General features: G+C 40.2%; 1 protein-coding gene across 1 annotated transcript in view; it reads right to left on the bottom strand.

The window, feature by feature from the left end:
* Window positions 1-26,456, bottom strand: part of b3glcta (beta 3-glucosyltransferase a) — a 185,844-nt gene that overhangs the window by 39,258 nt on the left and 120,130 nt on the right. Inside the window, exon 12 of the mRNA XM_073043851.1 lies at window positions 3,283-3,382. Within this exon, the coding sequence (XP_072899952.1) occupies window positions 3,283-3,382 (100 nt within the window). The remainder of the gene's footprint in view (window positions 1-3,282; window positions 3,383-26,456) is intronic.

The raw sequence follows: 26,456 nt of genomic DNA, 5'->3' as shown, positions 1-26,456 counted from the left end.
CAAAAGTGAAAATTTGAGAGTACAGAGTTTATATGTTCCTATCAGAATAGAAGGTAAAGATTTAGGAAACCTTGATTTCATAAGATATTGAGGTCCTGGTTAAGAAGGAGGTGCATAGCAGGTATAGGCAGGAAGGAAGTAATGAGGTACTTGAGGAATATAAGAAACACAAGAGAACATGAGGTTGTTCTAGCAGACAAGGTGAAGGAGAATCCCAAGGGCTTTTACAGATATGTTAAGAGCAAAAGGATGGAAGGGACAAAATTGGTCCTCTTGAAGATCACATATGCATAGAGCAAAAAGAGATGGAGATCTTAAATTGATTTTTTTTTGCATCTGTATTTACTTGGCAGACAGACACAGAGTCTATAGAAGTAAGGCAAAATAACAGTAAGGTCATGAACCCTATACAGATTACAGAAGAGGAGGAGTTTGGTGTCTTGAGGCAAATTAGGGCAGATAATTCCAGGGCCTGGAGAAGGTGTTACCGTGGACATTGTGGGAGGCTAGTGCAGAAATTGCAGAGGCCCTAGCAGAGATAAAACTATTTTAGCAATGGGTGAAGTACTGGAGGATTGGAGGATGGTTAATGTTGTTCTGTTGCTTAAGAAAGGCTCTAAAGATAAGCTGGGAAATTATAGGCCAGTGAGCCTGACATCAGGAGTGGACAAGTTATTGGAAGGTATTCTAATGGAGTGGATATATAGTTATTTGGATAGACAGAGACTAATTAGTGATAGTCAACATGGCTTTGTGTGTGGTTGGTCATGTCTAAACAATCTTATAGAGTTTTTTCAGGAAGTTACCAGGAAAGTTGATGAAGGCAAGGCAGTGGATGTTGTATACATGGACTTTAGCAAGGCCCTTGACAAGGTCCCACATGAGATGTTAGGAAGGTTCAGTTGCTTGGCAGTCAGGATGAGGTAAGTAAATTGGATCAGACATTGGCTACGTGAAAGAAGCCAGAGAGTGGTAGAAGATGGGTGCCCCTTTGACTAGAGGCCTGTGACAAGTGCTGGTTCTGTTGTTGTTTGTCATCTATATGCATGATCTAGATGATAACGCTGTAAATTGGATCAGCAAGTTTGTGAACGACACCAAGATTAGGAATGTAGTGGACAGCAAGGAAGGTTGTCAAAGCTTGCAGTGGCATCAGGACCAACTGGAAAAAAGGGCTGAAAAATGGCAGATGGAATTTAATGCAGACAAGTGTGAGGTGTTCCATTTTGGGAGGACAAACCACGGGAGGACTTATGTGATGAGTGGTAGGGTACTGAGAAATGTGGTAGATCAGAGGGATCTGGGACTACAGGTTCATAGCTCTTTGAAAGTGGCATAACAAGTATATATCATCATAAAGACAGCTTTAGATACATTGACATTTATATATCAAAGCACTGAGTACAGGAGTTAGGATGTTATATTTAAGTTGTATAAGACACTGCTGAGGCCTAATTTGGACTATAGTGAGCAGGAATACTCTATTTACAGGAAAGATCAATAAAATTGAAAGAGTGGGTGGGACTAGAACTAGAAGTCATGGGTTAAGAGTGAAAGTGTATTAAGGGTGAGAGTAGAGCCCACTGCTCTGCTCTCTATGTACACATGACTGTGTGGCTAGGCATGGCCAAATCTGTAAATTTGCTGACAATATAACCATTGTTGGTAGAATCTCAGGTGGTGACGAGAGGGCGTACAGGGGTGAGATATGCCAACTAGAGAAGTGGTGCTGCAGCAACAACCTGGCACTCAACATCAGTGAGACGAAAGAGCAGATTGTCAACTTCCGGAAGGGTAAGACGAAGGAAGATGTACCAATCCTCATAGAGGGATCAGAAGTGGAGAGAGAGAGAGCAGTTTCAAGTTCCTGGGTGTCAAGATCTCTGAGGATCTAACCTGGTCCCAACATACTGATGTAGTTATAAAGAAGGCAAGACAGTGGCTATACTTAATTATGAGTTTGAAGAGATTTGGCACGTCAACAAATACACACAAAAACTTCTATAGTTGTACCGTGGAGAGCATTTTGACAGGCTGCATCACTGTCTGGTATGGATGGACTACTGCACAGGACTGAAAGAAACTGAAGAAGGTTGTAAATCTAGTCAGCTCCATCTTGGGTACTAGCCTACCAAGTACCCAGGACATCTTCAGGAAGCAGTGTCTTAGAAAGGCAGCATCCATTATTAAAGACCTCCAGCACCCAGGGCATGTCCTTTTCTCACTGCTACCATGAGGTAAGAGATACAGAAGCCTGAAGGCACACACTCAGCGATTCAGGAAAAGCTTCTTCCACTCTGCCATCTGATTTCTAAATGGATATTGAATCTTTGGATGCTACCTCACTTTTTTTAAATATACAGTTTTCTGTTTTTGCACATTTTTAAAATCTATTCAATATACATAATTGATTTACTTGTTTATATATTACTATTTATTTTATTTATTATTTTTTCTCTCTGGTAGATTATGCATTGCATTGAACTGCTGCTACTAAGTTAACAAATTTCACGTCACATGCCAGTGATAATAAACCAGATTCTGATTTAAGAGGAACACGATGGGGAATTTCTTCACTCAGAGTGTGGTGAGAACCATCACAAGTGGTGGATGCAGAATGGATTTCAACATTTAAGAGAAATTTGAATGGGTACATGGATGGAAGGGACATGGAGGGCTATGGTCCAGGTGCAGGTCGATGGGACTAGATACATTAATAGTTTGGCATGGAGTACATGGGCTGAAGGACCTGTTTCTGTACTGTAGTGTTCTCTGGTTCTGTGACTCTACTCCCCAACATTGACAATCTTATACACAAAACAAAAATGCAATCTTATTTTATGGGAAAGAAAACCCCTGTGAAATTAGGCATGTTGAAAATCTAGTCCCTGAAACTTCCTGTGCCATTTCTTCATGCAGTTATTTATATTGTTCTGAAAAATATGCCCATAGCTGAGCAGAATGAGTAGGTTAGATAAAGATGATGCATAGAGCAACAGATAGAAAGAAACCCACATGTGAATGAGCTGAAAGGAAGTATAAGAAGCTTGTGATTTGAATTACCGGTAGCTTCAACATTCAACTCCAGTTCACAACTAAACTTTTCTGTAATTCTTACATTATTTTACTTTCAATTAATCAAGTCTCACAGCTTGTTCAGACATTATGGATTCAAGTACATTCTGCAGATCAATTACACTAACACCAAATAGTTTATGTAACTAAAGCTTAGGTATAAATAACAAAAAAGGTGAAACATAATATTAATTCTAGTCACATTACCTTATCAAAGTGTCATCATCCACAATCATAAGCCAGGGAACTTCAGGAACAGCATTACTAATAAATCGTTTAAGAATTGCAAATGTTTTGCCACAATGCCCTGAAATATAAATGAGAAAATATACATTTGAATTCTGTTGAAACAGCACATTACAAAAAATACAGCTGAGAGCATTTACTATTATAGCTTGTTTGATATAGTGTCAAACACATAAAACAGCAGCAGCTCAAACAGTCCTCTAGCCTGTCATTTATAAAGATTATGCTGGATTTAACTCCAACCTCACCTTCACGTTCCCACCTACTCTCAGTCACCCACTTTCATATCAAGAACTTATCTACTTCTGCCTCAATAATATTTGAAAATTCTGTTTCCACCACACTTTGGGAGAGTGCCAAACGTGCCTGACCTTCAGAGGAGCATTTTCACCTCACCTCTGCTTAAGTATATAATAATTTTCTTAAATACTTTATCACATTTTTCCATTTAATACTCCAGATATACCCACACACTTAACTCTCCTATATTTATTATATCTTCCTTCTACTCTCTCACAACCTAATGTTCAACTCCATGTCATCAGCAAATTTTGTGTTTTCATCCAAGTTACTTAAACAAATTGTAAGCCCCAGCACCAATCTTCACAGTTCACCATTCATAAGTGAAACGGAGAAAGACCCATTAATGCCTACCATGTTTATTTTAGTCAGGCAATATTCAAAATGAAAGTTGAGCTTAATGTCATCTGCATAGGTCTATGCCTGCACTGGTGCAATAAAGAAAAGTTTACTTGTAGCAGCACCGCAGGCACATAGCAAGTTTATCATTGTGCGTGCATACCTGTACAAGATAATAAAGTTGACTTTGAATATTGCCTGGCTAAAAGGAAATACAGTACACTATCCATATTATCTTCCATGCTATTAGATTTGATTTTTATAAGTCTTAAATGTGAGGATTTCTCAAATGCCTTCTGGAAATTTAAGTATATCACTACATCCACCGGTTCACCTTTAGCATTGCATGTTACTTCTTCCAAGAACGTCAATAAATTGGTCACAGATGATTCCTCTTTCACAATAACCATATTCACTTTATCTGATTACCTTAACTCTTTCTATTAAACACAACATTGCGTTAAACTGGGTTTGCTTACAAGCACAGGTTCTCTATTTTTTCTTTCATTACCTAATTTTATTCATAAATAAATATTTATCTGAATTGAAGTTGGAAGAAATGAGGAACTGAATTACACAAAAGATATGTGTAATTTTGATTTATGAGTGATGCCTGTTTCTGATTATAAACACAAAATTCTTAAAAAATTGTAACTGTTGAATAATTTGAATTGCCATTTTGATGATTTAGTTTTAGAAAAAAAAGTGAAGCTTTGGAAGTTCTGGAAAGATTGCTTTTTCCAGCAGGTATAAATGCGAAATGCTTAAACAAAGTTTCATTTGATTCAGCTTTTTATTTTAAAGCAGATGATATCAATGTTTTAGAACCACATGTAACACAGCAAGAGGTCCAATTTTGAAAATCAAATTGTGCAACTACCATTATAGTGAAAATAGCCAGTTTATATTTTCTCTGAGGAGATCAACACAACATCCTGGCTAGGAACAGGAGATCCTTCAGGTAAATTAAACAGAGTTAATTACATCAATGTCATCAGAGTGGACTCAACTGAATAGCTGCTTAAACAGTACTTTGAGCAAAGCAGGAGCTGAAAAATGGTAATGCTAATATTACTTGATAAAGAAGTGGTAAATAAGGATGCATGATTGTAATTAATTATTAACAGAATTAAGTAATTAATATAATGATGCAGAGGTGGATTTGCTTGAATCAGAAGGTGGATCTTGAATCAGAATATACAAGTTTGTGCACAATGAGTAAAATTCAGAGAGCTAACTTAATTCTTCATGTCATCCTTGTTTCAACATTTCAAATGGCTTAAACAGTTAACAAAATAATAAGATCATGGAGGGACAAATATACAGCCAATGCTGACCAGAGCTGGGCCTGAAATATCTCATGTTTACTATTTGACTGATCTTACTATTTGAATTTAATATAAGGTGACCATTACATCTTTTACAGGTCATCTGTGTTACTTACTGGCTGTCCTTAATACTGTAACTAATATACTTTGTAGGGCCAATAAACTACTCCGTGCCTTTACCCTCTGAGTAGCTTGTAATCACAAGCTAACATGCAATTAGTTTTTATGGAAAAAAAAGCTAATCATTCAATGCAATCAGATCTGTAAGAATAAATGTTATCTATTCTTCCACATATTTGTCAAGGATAAGTTATCTTGAACTATTCAAAAATTCTGCATGTGGTGTGGATTTACAGAGAAACTCAGAACTGGTCCAGTGAATTTTCACTGTGCTCTCTCTTTGCCAAGTATATCCTTTCTTAAGGTAAAGAATCCTGAACTGCACTCAATATTCTGGGTGCAGTCTCACCAAGGTCTATTACAACTGTAATCACACTTCCCCATTCATATAAAATGCTGGTGGAACACAGCAGGCCAGGCAGCATCTATAGGAAGAAGTACAGTCGACATTTTGGGCCGAGACCCTTCATCAGGACTAACTGAAAGAAAAGATAGTAAGAGATTTGAAATGATAGGAGAAAACAGGGGGGGGGGGGGTGGGAGGGATGAAGCTAAGAGCTGGAAAGTTGAATGGCAAAAGGGATACACAGCTGGAGGAGGGGAAGGATCATGGGACAGGAGGCCTAGGGAGAAAGGAAGGGGGAGGGGAGCACCAGAGGGAGATGGAGAGCAGGCAAGGAGTGATTGTGAGAGGGACAGAGAAAGGGAAAAAAAGAGAAGAAAAAAAAGGAAAAATAATAAATAAGGGGTGGGGGTAAGAAGGGGAGGGGGGCATTAACAGAAGCTAGAGAAATCAATGTTCATGCCATCAGGGTTGGAGGCTACCCAGACAGAATATAAGGTGTTGTTCCTCCAACCTGAGTATGGTTTCAGCTTGACAGTAGAGGAGTCCATGGACAGACATATCAGAATGGGAATGGGACATGGAATTAAAATGTGTGGCCACTGGGAGATCCAAGCAGGATCAACCCATGTCAGTAATTACCCAGAATTCTCCATGTTCTCACCTTGCTGACCAACCTTCTGTGTGGGGCTTCATCAACTGCATTCTGACTGCATTGTCTTCTTCTCTTTTGCTAGTCATGCCCTCGGACAATTCTCCTCTCTTAGATCCAGGCTGGCTCTGCTAGGACCAATTATTTTTCTGAATAGATTCCAGCAATTTCTCTTCCACAGGTATTACGCTATTAAATAGGTAGTCCGCTATTCAGTGGCTCTAACAATCCACAGGGGCCATTCTTGAATTCACAATATATAGAACTTTGGAAGGTAAGAATGATATTATCCTCTATCTCTAAATATACTTCCTTCACGACACTGAGATGTAAGATGTACTACTTATCAGCTTTCAAGGTTATTAATTTGCTTTGTACAATTTTTGTCTTGTACTCTCATTCCTGATTCTTACTAGATTTTTGATTCTCTAATATATGTGGCAGTTTTATATGTTTTCTTAAATGTGAGCAAATGTAAAGTAATTGATTAATTCCACTGTTACTTCCTTATTGTCCATCATAAATTTTCCTATCTATCCCATTAAGTGACCCACAATTTCCCAAGTTTTCTTCTCTTATTTTTTATCTATTATATTTCTCTTCAGCCTAATTGTAGTAGCCAGTTTTAACATACCAATTGCCACTGCTGGCGACATCCATGGACTTATTGTAATTGTATTATGCACCTCCAATCACTTCAATAATGATTGTTCCACAAGTCAAAGACACCTATTCAATCTAAGTAGCAAACATACAATCTTGAAGCAATGAAACTTAAGCACAATTAAGTGTAACTAAACGTACAACAAAAGATATTACAATGTAACTAATTTCCTTTGCTTTTCCCATGTCAAACTCTTGACTAATTACCATAATAAACATAATACAATACAGATAGAGAACAGATACATGGCTCCTATGTTCCAGCCCCTTAATTATTATGCTATATTAATTATAACTACATGCTACCAAGACACAGGAGACGTGAAATCTCAACATTGACACTAATGTCTGGTAAGCAGTCTATCCTGGATCGTGATCTTCTCCTGACAAACCAGCTTGTTCCTCTTGACTGCATTCAGGAAAATCTATTTTGAATCACTGCTGCCAAAGCTCATCCATTTGCAAAACTGAAATCCTGTTATCTGCCAGCTCTGGCCGAGTGTAGTCTCTTTCACTGCCATGTTTACCTTTCAATGGTGCATTAACAATCCAACCCAGCATGGTTCTGATTAGGGGTCCCTCATCAACACAACGAATCACTTGCAACGGCTCCATTGCCTTAGGCACAATCACCCCTATCAGCAACTCAATATCTGAATCAATTTACAAGAAATTAATATGCTTGAGGTGAGACCATCCCTGAATATATTTCTGACAAGAAATGTTCTCTGTAGACAGGTATACTTCCCTGCACATTAATGTTATGTTCACTATAGCTTTCACTATCCAAGCCAGTCCCTTCCAATCCTGAAACAAGGTAGTTACTCACAGCCTTCTCTAGACCTATGGTGTGTAAGAGAATGCGGGTTCTTTTCCTGCCAGAGTGATCTTGTTCATGAAGCTCACTCTACAGATCACAGTTATGCTTCCTGGATCTAGGAAAGCATAAATAACCACCGTCTTGTTAATCTTCTTTGATCTCAACTGAACTGGAAATTATAGGAAGTTTATAACCATAATCACCAGACCCATAAGGCCATTAGATACCAGGGCAGTACCCACTGCTGTCTGCTTCTTTTGTGGCTTGTTTCAAATCTGCACCCTTTCCATCAGGTGAATATGAAGTATACTAGGTTGCTTGACACTGCATACCTTGCATGAACAACACTTCCTGATACCTCTTGTACACAAATTACCAAAGCAGATACCATTTTCTTTTAGGAAGGCAATCTTCTCATTATGAACCTTTTTCTCCAACTGGGAGCACGAATCAGGATGTTTACCCTGGCAGAACAGACAAACTCTTTTGGCTGATGAGACCATTTACCTTTCATTAGTTCCAGGCTATCTTAGCTTCACTTTTCACAGTAGCTGTAGTAGTGACAAAGCTGCTTACTTTAGTTTTAGAATGAACTTATTACTTAGTTTTGTTCACACCTTTGCTTATCATGTAACATCATATACCTTCCCAAACACTGGGTGTGTAGCCATTTTTACTTGCCTTTCGATAAAATTAACAATCTCTGTGAATATAACCATACGGTTGTGCCTTTTTTGCAATTTATAGACCAATGATCACCATTTTCCCTAAGTTTAAGGGGCAATTTCTTTACTATGATCACTATATTAGCAGGCATATCCAGCTCATGTATGTCCTGAAATTCTTCCATGGCACTGCAGCAACCTCTAAGAAAAGGACAGTAACCTTGAAGAGCTTTCACATCTTCTGACTTGATATGCGGGCAAAAGAGAGCCTTTTCCACGTAGGCTGCAGCAATTTTGTGCGCATCACCAAAATGGGCTATAGATATCTTTGCTCTATGCTAGCTTGCCGGCAAATTTTGACAAACTTCCTAGGGTAACCTCCAGGGTAAAAGCTTTCTAGGATAACCTCAAGAATATAGAAACGGTCACCACAATTATCAGACTTGCCTTCAATGCTATTCTTGAATGACATAGCAATGGATCGCCAATGAAGATTTGAATCTCTCTTTTAGGTAGAGATGCAATGTGTTGCTGTTGCATCACTAAGCTTGTTATTTCCTTTCAAATCCTCATTTAGACTATTTAGACTTATTATTTGAAACATAAACGTCACCATACTGAAAATTAATGTCCTCAGAAGCACTTAATGTTATTGGATATGGCATGGGTTCAGTCTGTCTCCTTGGTGCAGGCTGAGATAGAACATCCTGAACTCCCTCTTGGGGTCCAAACTCATGGCTCATAGACATCTGAGGAACAAATGTATCCACATAGACGTCAAGGCTGTTCAAGCTTCTCGTTCCATATCAACACAGGAACACGCACCATAGAAATGTACCGCTGGGGCACGTTTAGCACCCACAGCACTTGAAGCCCTTAAACTTTGGCCACCTTGGCTGCAATCTCTTCCTGCAACTTAAGCTGCTGCATCTTTTTCTGAAGCTCTTCCATTTTTTTTCTTCCAATACATGTTATGCCCTCAATATTTGCTGTGTTGCACATAGCTCCGCTAAATCAGCCTCCATTTTATTATGTGCCAAAGAGGTATCAGATGCACAGGACGCTCTGATAGCTGTACACACGTTAGAAGCACTGTCTGCAGGGAGAATGTTATCTTGAAAATCATCAGCTTTATACATAGTCACAGCATGCTCTGTGGCTTTATAAATATTTTCCATTTACTCCAGCGATTTGACCTTCAACATTGCATGTTTCTTTCAACCTTTGTTCAGCCTCTGATGGGACTGTATTAAGTGTATCAATACTTGCATTGCTTTCCATTTATCTTGCTTAGAGATATGCATTAAAGACAACAGCAAGTTATGTTGCTAAGCAACATCTTCACTAAGATTTTTTTAAATCATCCAAATGAGACTTCACTTGTGAGACAACTTGCTCTTCATGTTAAAAGGCTTCTGATTAATTATATCAAATCTTTAATCTTCTTAACGATTTTATTGTAGTCCTTTTGAAAGTTACTATTTCTAGTCACCAAGGCCTTCCCAGTAAGTTTAATTTCTTTTAGTCTTGACTTCAAGCTCACTGCTTCCAGCTTGTCACATGTTGTTTTCCAAGTGCATGACCAGACAAAACAACGGTACAGGCAGTCCCCAGGTTACGTATGAGTTCTGTTCCTGAGTCCATCTTTAAGTTGGATTTGTACGGAAGTCAGAACAAGTACATCCGGTATTATTTAACATCAGTTAGTCAAATGTTTGTCTTAGTATATAGTATATATTTCACCTTTCTATGCATATAAAACACTAAAAAAAAACATATAAAACATATAAAAAGAAACATATGTATTCCAATAATTAAGCACTGTGTTGCTTAATAATAATTGTAGCTTTCATTGGGGCAGCGCCTTTCACATGCTCCATTATTCTCACTTTATCCGTTATCCTTTAAAATTGTTCCGATCGTTGATCGACTGTAGCCTAATGCTTTTCCATTGACTGATGGCGTTTCACCTCTTTCCAAACGCTTTATTATTTCCACTTTATTTTCAATCGCGATCGCTTTGCGTCAATGGAACAGCAACACTGTGGGCAGCAGGGCCCCGAGCTCCGCCGGCTACCGAGGTCCACTGGGTCCTAAGGACCACCACATTGAGACAGGCTAAATGGGACAAGTGGGGGCTGTGCTGGGTTTGGGTATTTGATCATCCACAATATTCCGTGTGGGTATTTAAACTGGAGGTGGCATTGTTTTTTTTTAAATGAGGTTGAGTTGCGAGCTCAACATCAACCCGGCACGGGAACGGTCTATCACTGGATCGAACTCAGGAAACTCCGTTCTCCAGCCTGGCGCTGAGCTTACTGCGCCACCAGCCGACCGGAACAGGGGGGGCGGGCAGGGTCAGGTTGAATCTTACTAAGAAAATTTTAAGCCAAATACAACATTAAACACTCAACACAGTGTCAATGGCAATGTCTTAAAATGGCGGACGGCGTTGCGATCCGACTTAAAATGGCGGACGGTGTTCTCCTTCCTTGGTTTGTAAGTATGAGTTGTCTGTAAGTCAGATGTTCGTAACTCGGGGACTACCTGTATTCAATTCAGATGTTGACCATCGACATACTTCAGCATTTCAACAGAACCAAGCATCGTACTCTCAGGCAAACACCACTATACAGCTTACGCTCATTCCAAACTGCATTTCAAACCCAAGCATACAGCATGAGGCAACAAAAGGTCATTACTTGGCACAAGTTGTTCCAGGATGTGGTGCTTCTAATTTTGCAGACACGTCCAAATGCTGATGTTTGTTTGGTATAACTGTCAAAATCTTTTGTTGACAGAATTAGGGGCCAATTCTAACATACCAATTGCCTCTGCTGGCAACCCCCACGGAATTCTCATACTTGTATGATATGCCTTCCAACCTCTCCAAAAGTGATTCTTTCAAAACTTGAAGATACGTATTCAATCCTTTATTAGTAATTAGCAAACATACAATCTTGAAGTGATGAAACTTAAGTGTAAATAACATTCAACAAAAGATATGACATCCATTCACCCCAGCTCCAAACTGAGCAGAACAAAACACAAATACATAACTTACCTCCCTTCCCTTTTTACCATGCCCCCACTCAAAATAAATACAGAATACAATGTAGATAGAAACCAGATACATAGCTCCTACATTAATTTCATATTGTAACTTGCCATTTTTTTTTCAATTTCTTGCTCCTCCTTTGCCAAATTCTAAGATGCTTTCAGGTTTCTGACCCAATGCTATTTGGACTATCTCACAGTCGCCATGAAAAAGATGGCCTGTGGGGCCCGTTTCCATGCTGTATGAAATGTTAGCCTCTTCTTTGCATTTAATTTTACCTTCAGTATCTCTCATCATCCACTTTTCCCATTAGCTCTTTGTGAAAGAAGGAATAATTTTTTTGCTTTTTTTTTGCAACACGAACCTTTGTCTGCCCACCTTCATATTGTTCAATGCAGTCTTTCAATCAATCAAAGCCAACTATTTTCTCATCTTAAACAACAGAAAATCTACAGATGCTAGAAATCCAAGCAACACACAAAATGCTGGAGACACTCTGCAGGACTGGAGAGAAAAAAGATTTTTATTATCTTTTTAGTTTGATTAGATTTAAGACTGTGGTTTTGCACTGAATCACATCAAACTCAAATTCAATGCCAAATTCCATCAAAATTACTTTGACCCAACAATCCTGACACAAGATTATCAAATAATTTCTTTTCACTGCACAAAATAACCTTTTCCTTCAAAAACATCTTGTACGCATTCCATGAATTCAAATTCCATTTTACTACATTGATTTGTTCAGTCTCTATTTAATTTCTCATTTGATTACAGTATTATCCCTATTGCTATTCACTATTCATTTATTCCTAACTTCCCGATCATTCTTCTGTGTCAATTATCACAACACAAATTTGTCAGTCTATTGCTATTTCTTACCTTGATTCAATTTGACTCTAGTTCAAGATGTACAAACAAGCTGGAGGAACTCAGCAGGTCGGGCAGCATCCGTTGAAATGAGCGGTCAACGTTTCGGGCCGAGACCCTTCATCAGGACTGAAGAAGGAGGGTGCAGGGGCCCTATAAAGAAGGTGAGGGGAGGGTGGAAGGTGCCGGGTGAAAAACCAATCAGAGGAAAGATCAAGGGGTGGGGGAGGGGAAGCAGGGAGGGGATAGGCCGGAAAGGGGAAAGCACTATGGGTAGTAGAAGAAGGCAGAATCATGAGAGAGGTGATAGGCAACTGTTAGAGGAGGCAGAATGAAAGTGGGATGGTGGAAGGGAGAAGGAGTGAATTACCGGAAGTTGGAAAATTCACTGTTCATACCAAGGGGCTGGAGGCTACCCAGACTCTAGTTCAATATAGGGAGAAGATTGAGTCAGGATTCACAACGAATAGCACACGTCACTTGTGGTGAGGGTTGCATGCCATTGCAGACTTCAAAGTCAAACGTTATGGTGCCCCAACATTGTGGCGTCTCTCCCAGATGACCTCAATCGCTTTTATGCTCTGTTCGATGTTGCTAAATCTGAGTCTCCGAGGAAAGCCACCACTACAGACTGCAACTTGGTCATCTCTGAGGCTGAGGTACACAGATGTTTCCAATGAGTGGACAGTCACAAGGCTGTGGGACCAATGGCATCCCAGGGTGAGCACTCAAGATGTGTGCAGCACAACTGGCAGGTGCATTTACTGATATTTTTAATCTCTCCCTCTCCCAGTGTAGAGTGCCCTCCTGCTTCAAATTATCCACCATTATCCCTGTACCAAAAAAGACCAAAGTAACATACCTGAACAACTGGCGTCCTGTCACACTCACCTCAATAATAAGCAAATGCTTTGAGAGACTGGTGCATCTGCAGCGTGCTACCACCCAAACTGGACCCCCTACAATTCGCCTACTGACAGAACCGATCAACAGATGACGCAATAGCCACTGCTCTACATGCTGTCCTTACACATCTGGAGTAGAACGATGCTTATGTGGGAATACATCAGCATTTAACACCATATCTCCATCCAGGCTCAACAAGAATCTCAGAGACTTCAAACTTTGACCCTGCCTTGTCCAGCTGGATCCTGGACTTCCTGTCAGATCGCCAGCAGGTAGTAAGAGTAGGCTCCCTCACCTCCAACCCTTGCACTCTCAATACAGGAGGCCCTCAGGGCTGCATACTGAGTCCCCTCTTTACTCCCTGTATACCCATGACTGTATCGCTACCCAAAGCTCCAATCAGCAAATTAAATTTGCTGATGACACTACATTTATTGGCCTTATCTCAAACAATAACGAGGTGGCCCACAGGGAGGAAGTCATCTCTCTGACAGTGGTGTCAAGAAAACAACCTCTCCATCAATGTCAGAAAACCATAGGAGCACGTTGTGGACTTCAGGAGGAATGGAGATGGGCTAACCCCTGTTGACATCATTGGATCTGGGGTTGAGAGGGTAAACAGCTTCAAGTTCCTTGGCATCCACATCACTAAGGATCTCACGTGGTCTGTACACACCAGCTGTGTGGTGAAAAAGGCACAACAGCACCTCTTTCACCTCAGATGGTTGAGGAAGTTTGGTATGGGCCCCCAAATCCTAAGAACTTTCTACAGGGGCACAATTAACAGCATCCTGACTGGCTGCATCACTGCCTGGTATGGGAACCGTACCTCCCTTAATCGTAGGACACTGCAGAGAGTGGTGCGGACAGCCCAGCGCATCTGTAGTTGTGAACTTCCCATGATTCAGGACATTTACAAGGACAGGTGTACAAAAAAGGGCCCGTAGGATCTTTGGGACCCGAGTCACCCAAACCACAATCTATTCCAGCTGCTATCATACAGGAAGTGGTACTGCAGCATAAAAGCCAGGACCAACAGGCTCCGGGATAGCTTCTTCCACCAGACCATCAGACTGATGAACTCACACTGATCTGAGTGTACTCTGTATTACATTGACTGTTCTATTTATTATAAATTACTATGATTGCACATTTAGTTGGAGATGTAACATAAAGATTTTTACTCCTCATGTATGTGAAAGATGTAAGAAATAAAGGCAATTCAATTCAATTCTCAATCATAATTTGTCAGATCAATAATATACCTAATCACCTTATTGATCTCTTGCATTATTAATATCAGCCCATTTTCCTTTATCCTTCCTAAACAGCAAATACAGCTTGAGTCATCTTACCGTAAGATCGGAAGATATAGGAGCAAAATTAGGCCACTGGCCCATCGAGGATCCTCCGCAATTTTGTCATGGCTGATCCAATTTTCCTCTAAGACCCAATCTCCTGCCTTCTCCCTGTATCCCTTCATGCTCTGACCAATCAAAAATTTATCAACCTCTGCCTTAAATATATAGAGACTCGGCTTCCACAGCTGCCTGTGGCAAAAAAATCTACAGATTCACCACTCTCTAGCTACAGAAATTCCTCTTCATCTCCCTTCTAAAAGAACATCCATCTATTATCCTCTGGTCTTAGACTCTCCCATCATAGGAAACATCCTCCCCATATCCAGTCTATCAAGGCCTTTCACCATTAGATAGGGTACAATGAAGTCACCCCTTATTCTTCTGAATTCGAGTGAATATAGGCCCAGAACCATCTAATGCTTTTCATATGACAAGCCAATCAATCCTAGAATCACTTTTGTGAACCTCCTTTGAACCCTCTCCAGTTTCAGCACATCCTTTCTATGATATGGGGCCCAAAACTGCTCACAATACTCCAAGCGATGTCTCACTGCTGTTTTATAATTCTCAACATTACATCCTTGCTTTTATATTCTAGTCTTCTTGAAATGAATGCTATCATTGCATTTGCCTTCATCACCACAGACTCTACCTGCAAATTAACCTTCAGGGAATCCTGCACAAGGACTCCCAAGTCTATTTGCACCTCAGTTTTTTTTTGTGTTTTCTTTTCACTTAGAAAATAGTCAACCCTTTCATTTCTTCTACCAATGTGCATGACCATACACTTCCCAACACTGTATTCCATCCGCCATTTCTTTGCCCATTCTCCAAATCTGTCCAAGTCCTTCTGTAGCCTCTCTACTTCCTCTAAACTACCTGCCCATCTACCTATCTTCATGTTGTCTGCAAATTTTGCAAAATTGAATCCATCAATTCCATCATCCAAATCATTGACAAATAATGTAAAAAGATTATCCCGCTAGTTCAGGTGCAAACCAACCCTACTGGGCAGGTCCCACCTTCCCAGGAACCATATTCCATAAGAGTAATTAGATCATATCTATTTACTTCTATTTGTACTGTTAGCCAAAAAGAACTATAGTCTACAGATCAGTACACTCAAATTGGTCAAAGGACAGTGGAAGTAGACAAACTAATTGTCTTCATTCTTGACATGAGGTTGATGGAATGGAGGGTGCCATTTTATGAGCTGTCTTGTGAAGTGGTTTTGTTGAGGAATAGCTGTATCAAACTGCTTTAAAGAGGGCACAAAGATGCTCCAGATAATCTGCTGGACGAGAGATCATTTCCAAATAAAACTTTATTTGTGAGGTAACACGTACAACACGCTGGAGGAACTCAGCAGGTTGGGCAGCATCCGTGGAAACGAGCAGTCCAGGTTTCGGGCCGAGACCTTTTGTCAGGACTGAAGAGGGAGGGGGCAGGGGCCCTATGAAGAAGGTGGGGGGAGGGTGGGAAGGAGAAGGCTGGTAGGTGCCAGGTGAAAAACCAATCAGAGGAAAGATCAAGGGGTGGGGCAGGGGAAGCAGGGAAGGGATAGGCAGGAAAGAAGAACAAGGAATGTAAGGGGAAAGCACTACATGTAGTAGTAGAAGGCAGAATCATGAGAGAGGTGATAAGCAGCTGGAGGAGGAGGAGGCAGAGTGAAACTGGGATAGGAGAAGGGAGAGGGAGGGAATTACCAGAAGTTGGAGAATTCAATGTTTTTCCCACCCTCCCCCCACTTTCTTTATAGGGCCCCTGCCCCCTCCCTCTTCAGTCCTGACGAAGGGTCTTGGCCCGAAACTTTGACTGCTTATTTCCACGGATGCTGTCTGACCTGCTGAGTTCCTCCAGCATGTTGTACATATTGTCTTGACCCCAGCATCTGCAGTGTACTTCGTGTTTGTTATTTGTGAAGTGTTCTTCGGAGTAATAGAACATGCAGGTTCATGAAAAGTGGGATCTGTGTCTGACCTGAGTAACTTCGAGCCTAGTGACTGGCTCAGTTATTCTGATTTAGAACAAAGAGACATTAATTACTTGTTATTACTTGCCAAATTGGGCAATAATTTGATGCTGGCCTGGACCAGAGCCAATGGAAAGCTGACACACGCTAGCCAGATAAACCAGAGCCAACGAAATTGAAACAAACCATTTAAGCTGATAAAATGTATAAAAATGAATGGCTTTGAATGGAAAGCAGCAACAACTCTCCAAAGATCAACCATCGCGAATGTGGAGGACCCCACGTCAAACATCAGGACCATGAGGAATGCCTGATTAGCATATGCTCCTTTTCCCAGCTATTACCTTTTCGGCGTCGTTAACTTTTCATGGAGCATCAGAGAAACTGCATACAGGAATTCAGTTGTATAAATTCATGTGCTTATTAGTTGAGGCAATAAAGGTACTCATCAGGAAATACAGATTCACTCAGTACCTTGCTGATCATGATTACTAAGGGGTAACAGTACCATTCACTTACCTTATTACATAGGACCTCACCAAGGAGGTCATCAATGAGATTGTCTGAGCACTGCAGCTACAATACCAATCTGAGTACCAGATGATGTACCAAGCTCCTTTCAGGATGTAGTTATGATGCTGCAATTTACAAAAATAAAAACAACCTGCATATTCCAGAAATCTGAACTAAAAAACAAAAAAAAATGCTCTGCAGATCAGAAAGATGGTCTGTCAACTGTCCAGTTCCAATGAAAATCATTAACTTGAAGGATTAACTCTGTTTCTGTCCCCACATATGCTACCAGACCTGCTGAGCATTTCTAGCAATTTCTAATCACAAACAAGAGAAAATCTGCAGATGCTGGAAATCCAAGCAACACACACAAAATGCTGGAGGAATTCAACAGGCCAGGCAGCCTCGAAGAGTACAGATAACATTTCAGGCTGAGACCCTTCAGCAAGGCTTGCTGAGTTCCTCCAGAATTTTGTTGTGTGTTTCAAGCAATGCCTATTTCTATTTCTGAGATCCAACATACAAAGTGTATCTTGCAGCCTCAGCAATTTTCTTTTCTTTCCTCTTCTTTCACTTTTCTCTTTCTATTTATATCACTTTCAGATAGACAATGAATTGTTAACCAGTCTCCACTGAGCCTCTCTCACTATGCCTCATCAACCATCACATGCATCATTTAGTTTCCCTTGGTGTCCACCCTATCACACTGTTGTCTGTAATATTCCACTCCCTTCTCTTATATACCTCAAAATGTATTTATTAGCTTTACAGTTCTAATGAAAAATTATGAAACTCAAACACTGATTTTGCTTCACTTCTGACAGATACTGCATAAACTGCTGAGTATTTCCAGAATTAGCTGTTACTCTTGCAGTTTGCAACCTCCTACTATAAGGGAATTCAATGAAGTGTCTTGTTCAAAGAAAGGAATACCTATGTACCTAACAATGACAATGCACGTAATAGAAATGAGAGGCATGAGAACGCTGCCGTTCTATGGTTATAAGATTCGCTGAGGCTTTGCAGTATGCCTGCAAGAAAAATATTATTTCATTGTAGATGGTTATGTGGAGGCTCACTAGGATGATCACCTTATTTTCCAACTAGGTAGCCTCCAACCTGATGGCAATAACATTGACTTCTCCAGCTTATGGTAATTGTCCCCCCTCACCTCTTCTTCAGTTCCCACTCTGGCCTCTTACCTCTTCTCTCACCAGCCTACCACCACCCCTTGGTGCCCCTCCTCCTTCCCTTTCTCCCATGACCCAGTCTCATCAGATTCTTTTCTCTCGGCCCTTTACTTTTTCCATCTATCACTTTGCAGCTTCTTACCTCAACCCCAACCCACCTGGCTTCACCTACCACCCTCTAGCTTGTCACCCTTCCCTTCTCCCCTCCCACCTTCTTATTCTGGCATCTTCCCCCCTTCCCTTCCAGTCCTGAAGAAGGGTCTCAGCCCAAAACATCAACCGTTTATTCATTATCATAGATATTGCCAGATCTGCCGAATTCCTCCAGCATTCTGTGTGTGTAAATCTTAAATTTAATGCAACTTCCTCCATTTAAAAATCTGCATGACTGAAGAGCCTTCAGACAACATTATGTCTGAGTTTGCTGCAGTGACTTTGACAATTTGAAACAAAACTTGCAAATAATTAGATGTTTTATTGATAATGACATCAGAAGTTGACTAATGCTTGCAAATTTCAGAAAATATTAATGTACCCTAATGCTTAATACAAATGATGACACTAAGGTGTTGATTTGCTTTGAAAAATGTTATCTCAGAGAGCTAAAAAAAAAAAACAAAAATTAAACAAGGCCCATGTTTCTTCAATGTTCAAATGTGTACTACAAGAATTTCAATGAAGTCTGTTTAAGTTGTGGCAGCAATGCTCAGAACAAAATGTGCCATTTCAGTTATGAAACCAATCAATGAAAGTCCCAGTTTAGTTTAATTACAAACTGTTCTGCTATACCAATTACTTAAATTTCTGCATAATTATACCTATTATACAGTAGTCAGTTTTGACATTCAGCATAAATATCCAATAGGTTTTGATTAATTATGATGCAAAGGTTGAAAACATTGATTTCTTTTAGACATCATGAAGCATTATTCTTTAGGAGGCATTAATCAATAACAGTCACAAGTCAACTTATTAATGAACATGATGTTACTTTTACCTAATACTTAGCTAACTGGTAATTGCTGCAAAACATTAATAAAGAACTACAATCACTGTTACGTGCTGAAAATGTATTCAGCCCTCCCTCTTGGAAGTTGCCGTGCTTTATTTTTTTAGACCATTGAATCACAGTGGATTTAATTTGGCTTTTTTACATTGATCAAAAGATAAAGACATTTTCTTGTCAAAGTAAAAACAAATTTCTACAAAATGATCTAAATTAATTACAAATATAAAAAGTAAAATAATTGATTGCATATGTATTCACCTCCTTCGAATCAGTATTTAGTAGATGCACCGTTGGCAGCAATTACAGCCAGCCTTGAGTCTGTGTGGCCTCTATTAGCTTTGCACATCTGGACACTGCAATTTTTCCCCATTCTTCTTTACAAGACTGCTCAAGCTCTGTCAGATTGCACAGGGATTGCGAGTCCCTCACACTCTACTGGCTCACCAGGCCCTTATTTCTGTACCTCTCTCTCACTCACAAAGGTTTCAAACTTTGGAACCTTATTTTCCATGTTCCATCTGTTACGAACCCCGTAACTGGGTGTCTTACCAGCAAAGATAGGAGTAGCCGTTGAAGTCTGATGATACTGTTTTTAACCGTTTTTATTAGTAAAAATACACAAAAATAATATCAATGCAAATATACAGATAATATACATCATCAAGACTAAACCTAAAAGTGTGGGTATAATAATAATCAATAAGAAATAAGCTCTATCGTTGTCGAATTGTCCGATGGAAATATAAAGTTCAGTTCAGTTCACACAGGCTGCAGTCGTTGTTGCTCGCGGTGTTGCAATTGTTGGAGAGAGAGAAAGAGAGAAAAAGCAGTAACAGCTATTAACTTGCCGACTTTCCTTTTGCGATCTGGATCCTTCGATTCGTTGTTGTTGTGGCCATTCACGTAGGACCACTCTGCATCCTTTAGCTAGACCGTTCCGTGGTGGACTCGTCACCCAGGCAAGGGTGGACACACACACAAGCCCCCACCGGTCTCGTAGCGTTTCTCCTGGTGCGTCTGAGGGGTGTTCCCCAGACCCTACTTTTATCCTCACTCACGGGGTCTCAGGTGTCAATCAGGTTGGGATGATGCAATCCCTCAACCAGACCACTCTGGCTGTCCCCTGAGGGGTTTCAATGAATAGTACAGTATTCAATACACAATTCCTCCTTCAAGAGACAATAGCAGTAATCTCTCTCTTTATCAATAGGAGACATTCCAACCTGTGGCTTCTCTCTCATCAATTTTTCATGAGCGTTGTCAATCTCTCTCATTACTGACATGCTGTGTATCTCTCTCATTTCCTGGGTATCAGACCCGAAATAATAGCGATCTTGCAATTCTCAAAAGGGGGGGGGGGGGGGCGGGCATTGGCAATTCTGTACCCTTCTGCCCATCAGAGTTGCTCCTCATTCGTAACACATCAAGGTCTAGTTTCCCCAGCTCTCTTTAAACTGATCAAGGAGAGTCCAGTTTCCTGTTCTCCCTTTAAGTGTACTGGGTTCACTGGGAATCTTACAATAGGATATAATATCAACACAATGTGAAGTTTAATAAGTGTTGGAGTATTAATGTAACATCCAATAATCAGGAAAACCTGTTGTCCACCCACACCAAAATTCCAAGCAAGCTGGATGATCAGTTTCACTGGTTTATCCATTGATTATGAATGACTCACTTCTTTGCTTCACAAATCATTTCACAATCTATACGTCCTAGACTGCAAGAGTACTCTGCATTCCCAAAACTGATGAATGTTCTCTACTTGCCATTTCACTGCAGTCCAACACTGCATAATCACAGTAAAGCTTCCTTTTCATTCAAAAAACAAGCTCAACTATTGTTACTCTGGAGCAGATGGTGTGTAGGAACTTCGCACAAAATGTCCTTACCTGGAATTATATTTCCTTTCTTATGTGTACCAGTTCATTCATCATACTGGATCTGCACCAGAGTAGTAACATCATAATTTGCTCATTATACACATTAAACTTCATCAGTAAAATTGCTTCTCACCACACTCAACAGCAGTTAGAGAAGGTAAACATATGCTGTCTTCCCAGAAACATCAAAGCACACAAAAAAATTACAAAGAGAAAGCCAATTCCCAACAGTGTCACAGTTCTCATGTTGGCACCCGTTTCTAATTGATCGCCTTAATGTTCTTTTCAGCAAAAATCATGGAAGTCATTGAGTAAATCAGCATAGCAAACACTTGCTATTTGATCAATTGATCTTTTCCTCACTTTTTGACATCATTAAACTTCGGAATTGTGCCAAGTCCTGATTATTAACCAACATTAAAAAGCATAATGGTCCTGATGCCTCCCCTACTGACACCACTTTACACTTGCACCAAAAGACTAAATAACAACGCTTCACCAATAATCGCAGTTTTCAGTCCATTAGACACATTGCTTTTAATTTTGCAAAAGATAAATTTTAATCATTCCAATAAATCATTGTCTCCAGTTGGAAATACAAATGCTTGCAGGAATATAGTTTCAGGATAGCAATATAAATTTGCTTTTTTTAAATTCTGATTATGATTTTGATTTCTAGAAATTTTTGAGAAGGCTTCATCTCTGAAAATAGTCCGGAAGAGTGCTCAGGTAAAATTTGTTATTCTTTGTAAAATCTTTGATACAATAATTTTGCAATACTTGAGCATTTTCAGAATAGAAAAACGAAGACCTTGTAGCCTAATGCAGCAACAACAGCAGACAGGGGTGACAAAATTTCCAGCAATGTGTTAAGGTTTTGGTGGTGCAACAGGACCATAAGACCTAAGAGCTGAATTAGGCCATTTGGCCCATCAAGTTTGCCCCGCTCATGGTTGATATATTTTCCTTAGCAATCTCATTGTCTTGCTTTCTCCCCATAACCTTTGACACCCTTACTAATAAAAAACCTATCAACCTCTGCTTTAAATATACCTATGACATGTGTATGCACAGCTATCCGTGGCAATTCATAGAAACATAGAAAACCTACAGCACAATACAGGCCCTTCGGCCCACAAAGTCGTGCCAAACATGTCCCAACCTTAGAAATTACTAGGCTTACCCATAGCCCTCTATTTTTCTAAGCCCCATGTACCTATCCAAAAGTCTTTTCAAAGACCCTATTGTATCCGCCTCCACCACCGTTGCCGGCAGCCCATTCCATGCACTCACCACTCTCTGAGTAAAAAACTTACCCCTTACATCTCCTCTGTAGCTACTCCCCAGCACCTTAAACCTGTGCCCTCTTATGGCAACCATTTCAGCCTGGGAAAAAGCCTCTGACTATCCACACGATCAATTCATTCCAGATTCACCGCTATCTGATTAAAGGAATTTCTTCACATCTCTGTCCTTCTATTTTGAGGCTGTGCCCTCTGGTCCTAGACTCCTCCACTACTGCAAACATCCTCTCACTTCCAATTCATCTAGGCCTCAATACGCGATAGGTTTCAATGAGATCTCCACTCATTCTTCTAAACTCCAATGAGTATAGGATGAGACCCATCAAATGTTCCTCATATGTTAACTCTTTCATTCCCGGAATCATTCTCGTAAATGTCTTCTGGACCTGCTTCAGTGCCAGCACAGCCTTCCTTATATAAGGAGCTCAAAACTGCTTACAGTACTCCAAGTGCGGTATGACTAATGCCTTATAAATTCTTAGCATTACATCCTTACTTTTATATTCTAGTCCTCTTGAAAAAAAATGCTAACATTACATTTGCCTTCCTTACCACCAACTCAACCTACAAGTGAATCTTTAGGGAATCCTGCACTAGGATGTGCAAGTCACTTTGCATTTCTTATTTCTGAATTTGCTCCCCATTTAGAAGTACATGGTATATGCCTTGATTTCTTCCACACTTTCCTACATTGTATTCCATCTGCCACCTCTCCTAATCTGACCAAATTCTTCTGCACACTCGTTGATTCTTCAACACTGTCCACCCCTCCACCTATCTTTGCATCATCTGTAAACATGGCTACAAAACCATTAAATCCATCATCCAGATCATTAACGTATAATATGAAAAATAGCAGACACAACACCAACCCCTCCAGAATACCACCAGTCACCAAAGGCCAACCAGAAAAAGCCCCCTTTCTTCCCAGTCAGCCAATCTTCTATCCATGCTAGCATCTTTTCTGTAATACCATGGGCTCTTATCTTATTTAGCAGCCCCTTGTGTGGCATCTTGTCAAATGCCTTCTGAAAATCCAAGTAAACAACATTCACAGACTCTCCTTTGCCTTTCATTTTCTCAAAGAATGCTCAGGTAAGATTTCCCCTTAAGGAAATTATTTGCTCACTTCAGCCCATTTTGTCACTTGCCTCCAAGTACCTTGAACCACGATCTGCAATAATGGACTCTTAACACCTTGCCAACCACTGAAGTCGCGCTTCAAGAGTGGAGTGTCATTTGCAGTTTTCCAGTGCTCAGGAACCATTCCAGAAACTAGTGATTATTGGAAGATCACTGCTAATAACTCCACAATGTCTTCAGCTACCTTTTGTAAATTTGAGGGTAGTCCATCTGGTCCAGGTGAATTATTCAAGCTTTAGATCTTTCAGTTTCCCAAGTATGTTTTCCTCAGTAATAGGGACTACACACACTTCTGCTCCCTGGCACTCTGAAATTTCTGGCATACTGCTGGTGTATTCCACAGTGAAGACAGACCTAAATACTTACTCATTTCATCCACTATTTCTCTGTTCCCCATTGCTACCTGTCCAGTGTCATTTTCCAACAGTCTGATGTCCACTCTTGCCACTCTTTTACTCTTTAAATATCTACAAAAACTGTTGTATCCTCTTTTATATTACTGGCTAATTTACCTTCATATTTCATCTTCCTCTCTTTACTGCTTTTTTTAAACTTACCTTCTACTGGTTTTTAAAAGATTCTCAGACCTCTAACTTCCCACTAATTTTTGCTATACTGTATGTCCTCTCTTTTGCTTTTATGCTGTCTTTGAATTGCCTTGTCAACCACAATTGCCTCATCCTTCCCTCAGAATACTCCTTCTTAGGGATGAACTGAATTACTCCCAGAAACTCCAGCCACTGCTGCTCTGCTGTCATCCCTGGTAGTGTCCCCTTCCAAACAACTTTTGCCAGCTCCTCCCTCATGACTTTGCAGTTCCCTTTACTCCACTCTAATACGAATACATCTGATTTTAGCTCCTCCCTCTCAAACTGCAGGGTAAATTTTATTATACTATGATCACTGCCTCCTAAGGAGCAGTTTATTACAGAACACCCAGACCAGGATTACCTTTCCCCTTCTGGGTTCAACCACAAGCTGCTCTAAAAAGTCATCTAATTGGCACTCTACCAACTCCTTCTCTTGGAATTCAGTACCATCCTTATTTTCTCAATACACCTACATATTGAAATCCCCATGACTACTGTAGCATTTGCATTTTACATGCCTTTTCTAACTCCCCTTGTAACTTGTACCCCACATCCTGGTTATTACTCAGTGACTTCTACAGTCGGCCCTCCTTATCTGCGTGTGATTGGTTCTGGGACACCCCCCCCCCCCCCCCCCGCGGATACCAAAAAATGCGGATGCTGAAGTCCCTTATTTAACCTGTCTCAGTGCGGGTGGGCTTTAGGACCCGGGGGAGCTCCAGATCTGCCGCCCGCAGCTGCTGCTGAATCCGCAGTGTTTCTGTTCTGTTGACGGAAAACGATCACGATTGAAAATAAAGTGGAAATAATAAAGTGATCAGAAAGAGGTGAAACGCCATTGGTCATTGGAAAAGTGTTAGGCTGCAGTCAGTCAACGATTGGAACTATTTTAAAGGATAAAGTGAGAATAATGGAGCATGTGAAAGGCCCTGCCCTGATGAAACCTACAATTATTACTAAGCAACACAGTGGTTTAATTATTGAAATACATTTGTTTCTTAAGTGTTTTATATGCATAGAAATGTAAAATATATACTATATACTAAGACAAACATTTGACTAACTGACGCTAAATAATACTGGATGTACCTGTTCCGACTTACGTACAAATCCAACTTAAAGACTGCCTGTACTTTAAATCATCTCTAGATTACTTATAGTACCTAATACAATGTAAATGCTATGTAAACAGTTGTTATACTGTATTGTTAGGGAATAATGACAAGAAAAAAGTCTGTACATGCTCAAACAACGTGTGCTGGAGAGAGAACTTCCGGGTTTTCCCGATCCGCGGTTGGTTGAATCCGCGCATGCGGAACCCGCGGATAAGGAGGGCCACCTGTATATAACGCCCATCAGGGTCTTTTTTAACCTTTACTGTTTCTTAACTCTGTCCGCAATGATTCTGCATCATTTGATCCTATGTCAGTTCTTTATAAGGATTTGCCTTTACTATTTTCCAACGATGCCACTCAACCCCTCTGACCACATGTCTGTCCATTTGACATGATGTGTATCCTTAGATGTTAAGCTCCCAACTGTGATCTTCTTTCAACAATTACTCTGTGAATCCCACATCATATCTGCTAACTTCTAACTGCGCTACAAGATCTACCTTATGACATATACCATGTGCATTCAAATATAACCCTTTCAGTCCGTACTCACCGCCTTTCTTTTCAACTTTGTCTCCATGTTGTCTGAAGTTAAAATTTTATTCCTCTCCAAACTTTTTGTCTTATTCTTTGCTGTGGAGACTTCAGTAACCTCTCTTGCACTCTCTTTCCCTTTTACTTTATTCATACTTCTTCACGCTGTTGAATTTAGTTTAAAGCGCTATCAACATCTAGTTATGTGATTTATCCAGACTCTGGTCCCAGCACGGTTCAGTTAGAGCCCATGCCATCAGAACTGCTCCCTCTTCCCCAGTACTGGTGCCTATGATTTACAAATTCAAACCCACTTCTCCCACATCAATCTCTGAGCCACACATTTAACTCTCTGATCTTATTAACTCTGTGCCAATTAGCACATGACTCAGGTAATAATCCAGAGATGATTACTTTTTTGGTTCTGCATTTTAATTTAGTCCTTAGCTGCTCAAAT

This window comes from Hemitrygon akajei, chromosome 4 (genome assembly GCF_048418815.1).
Source record: "Hemitrygon akajei chromosome 4, sHemAka1.3, whole genome shotgun sequence".
Classification (NCBI taxonomy): domain Eukaryota; kingdom Metazoa; phylum Chordata; class Chondrichthyes; order Myliobatiformes; family Dasyatidae; genus Hemitrygon; species Hemitrygon akajei.
Note: the sequence above shows the minus strand (reverse complement) of the source record. Positions and strands in the feature narration are given on the sequence as shown.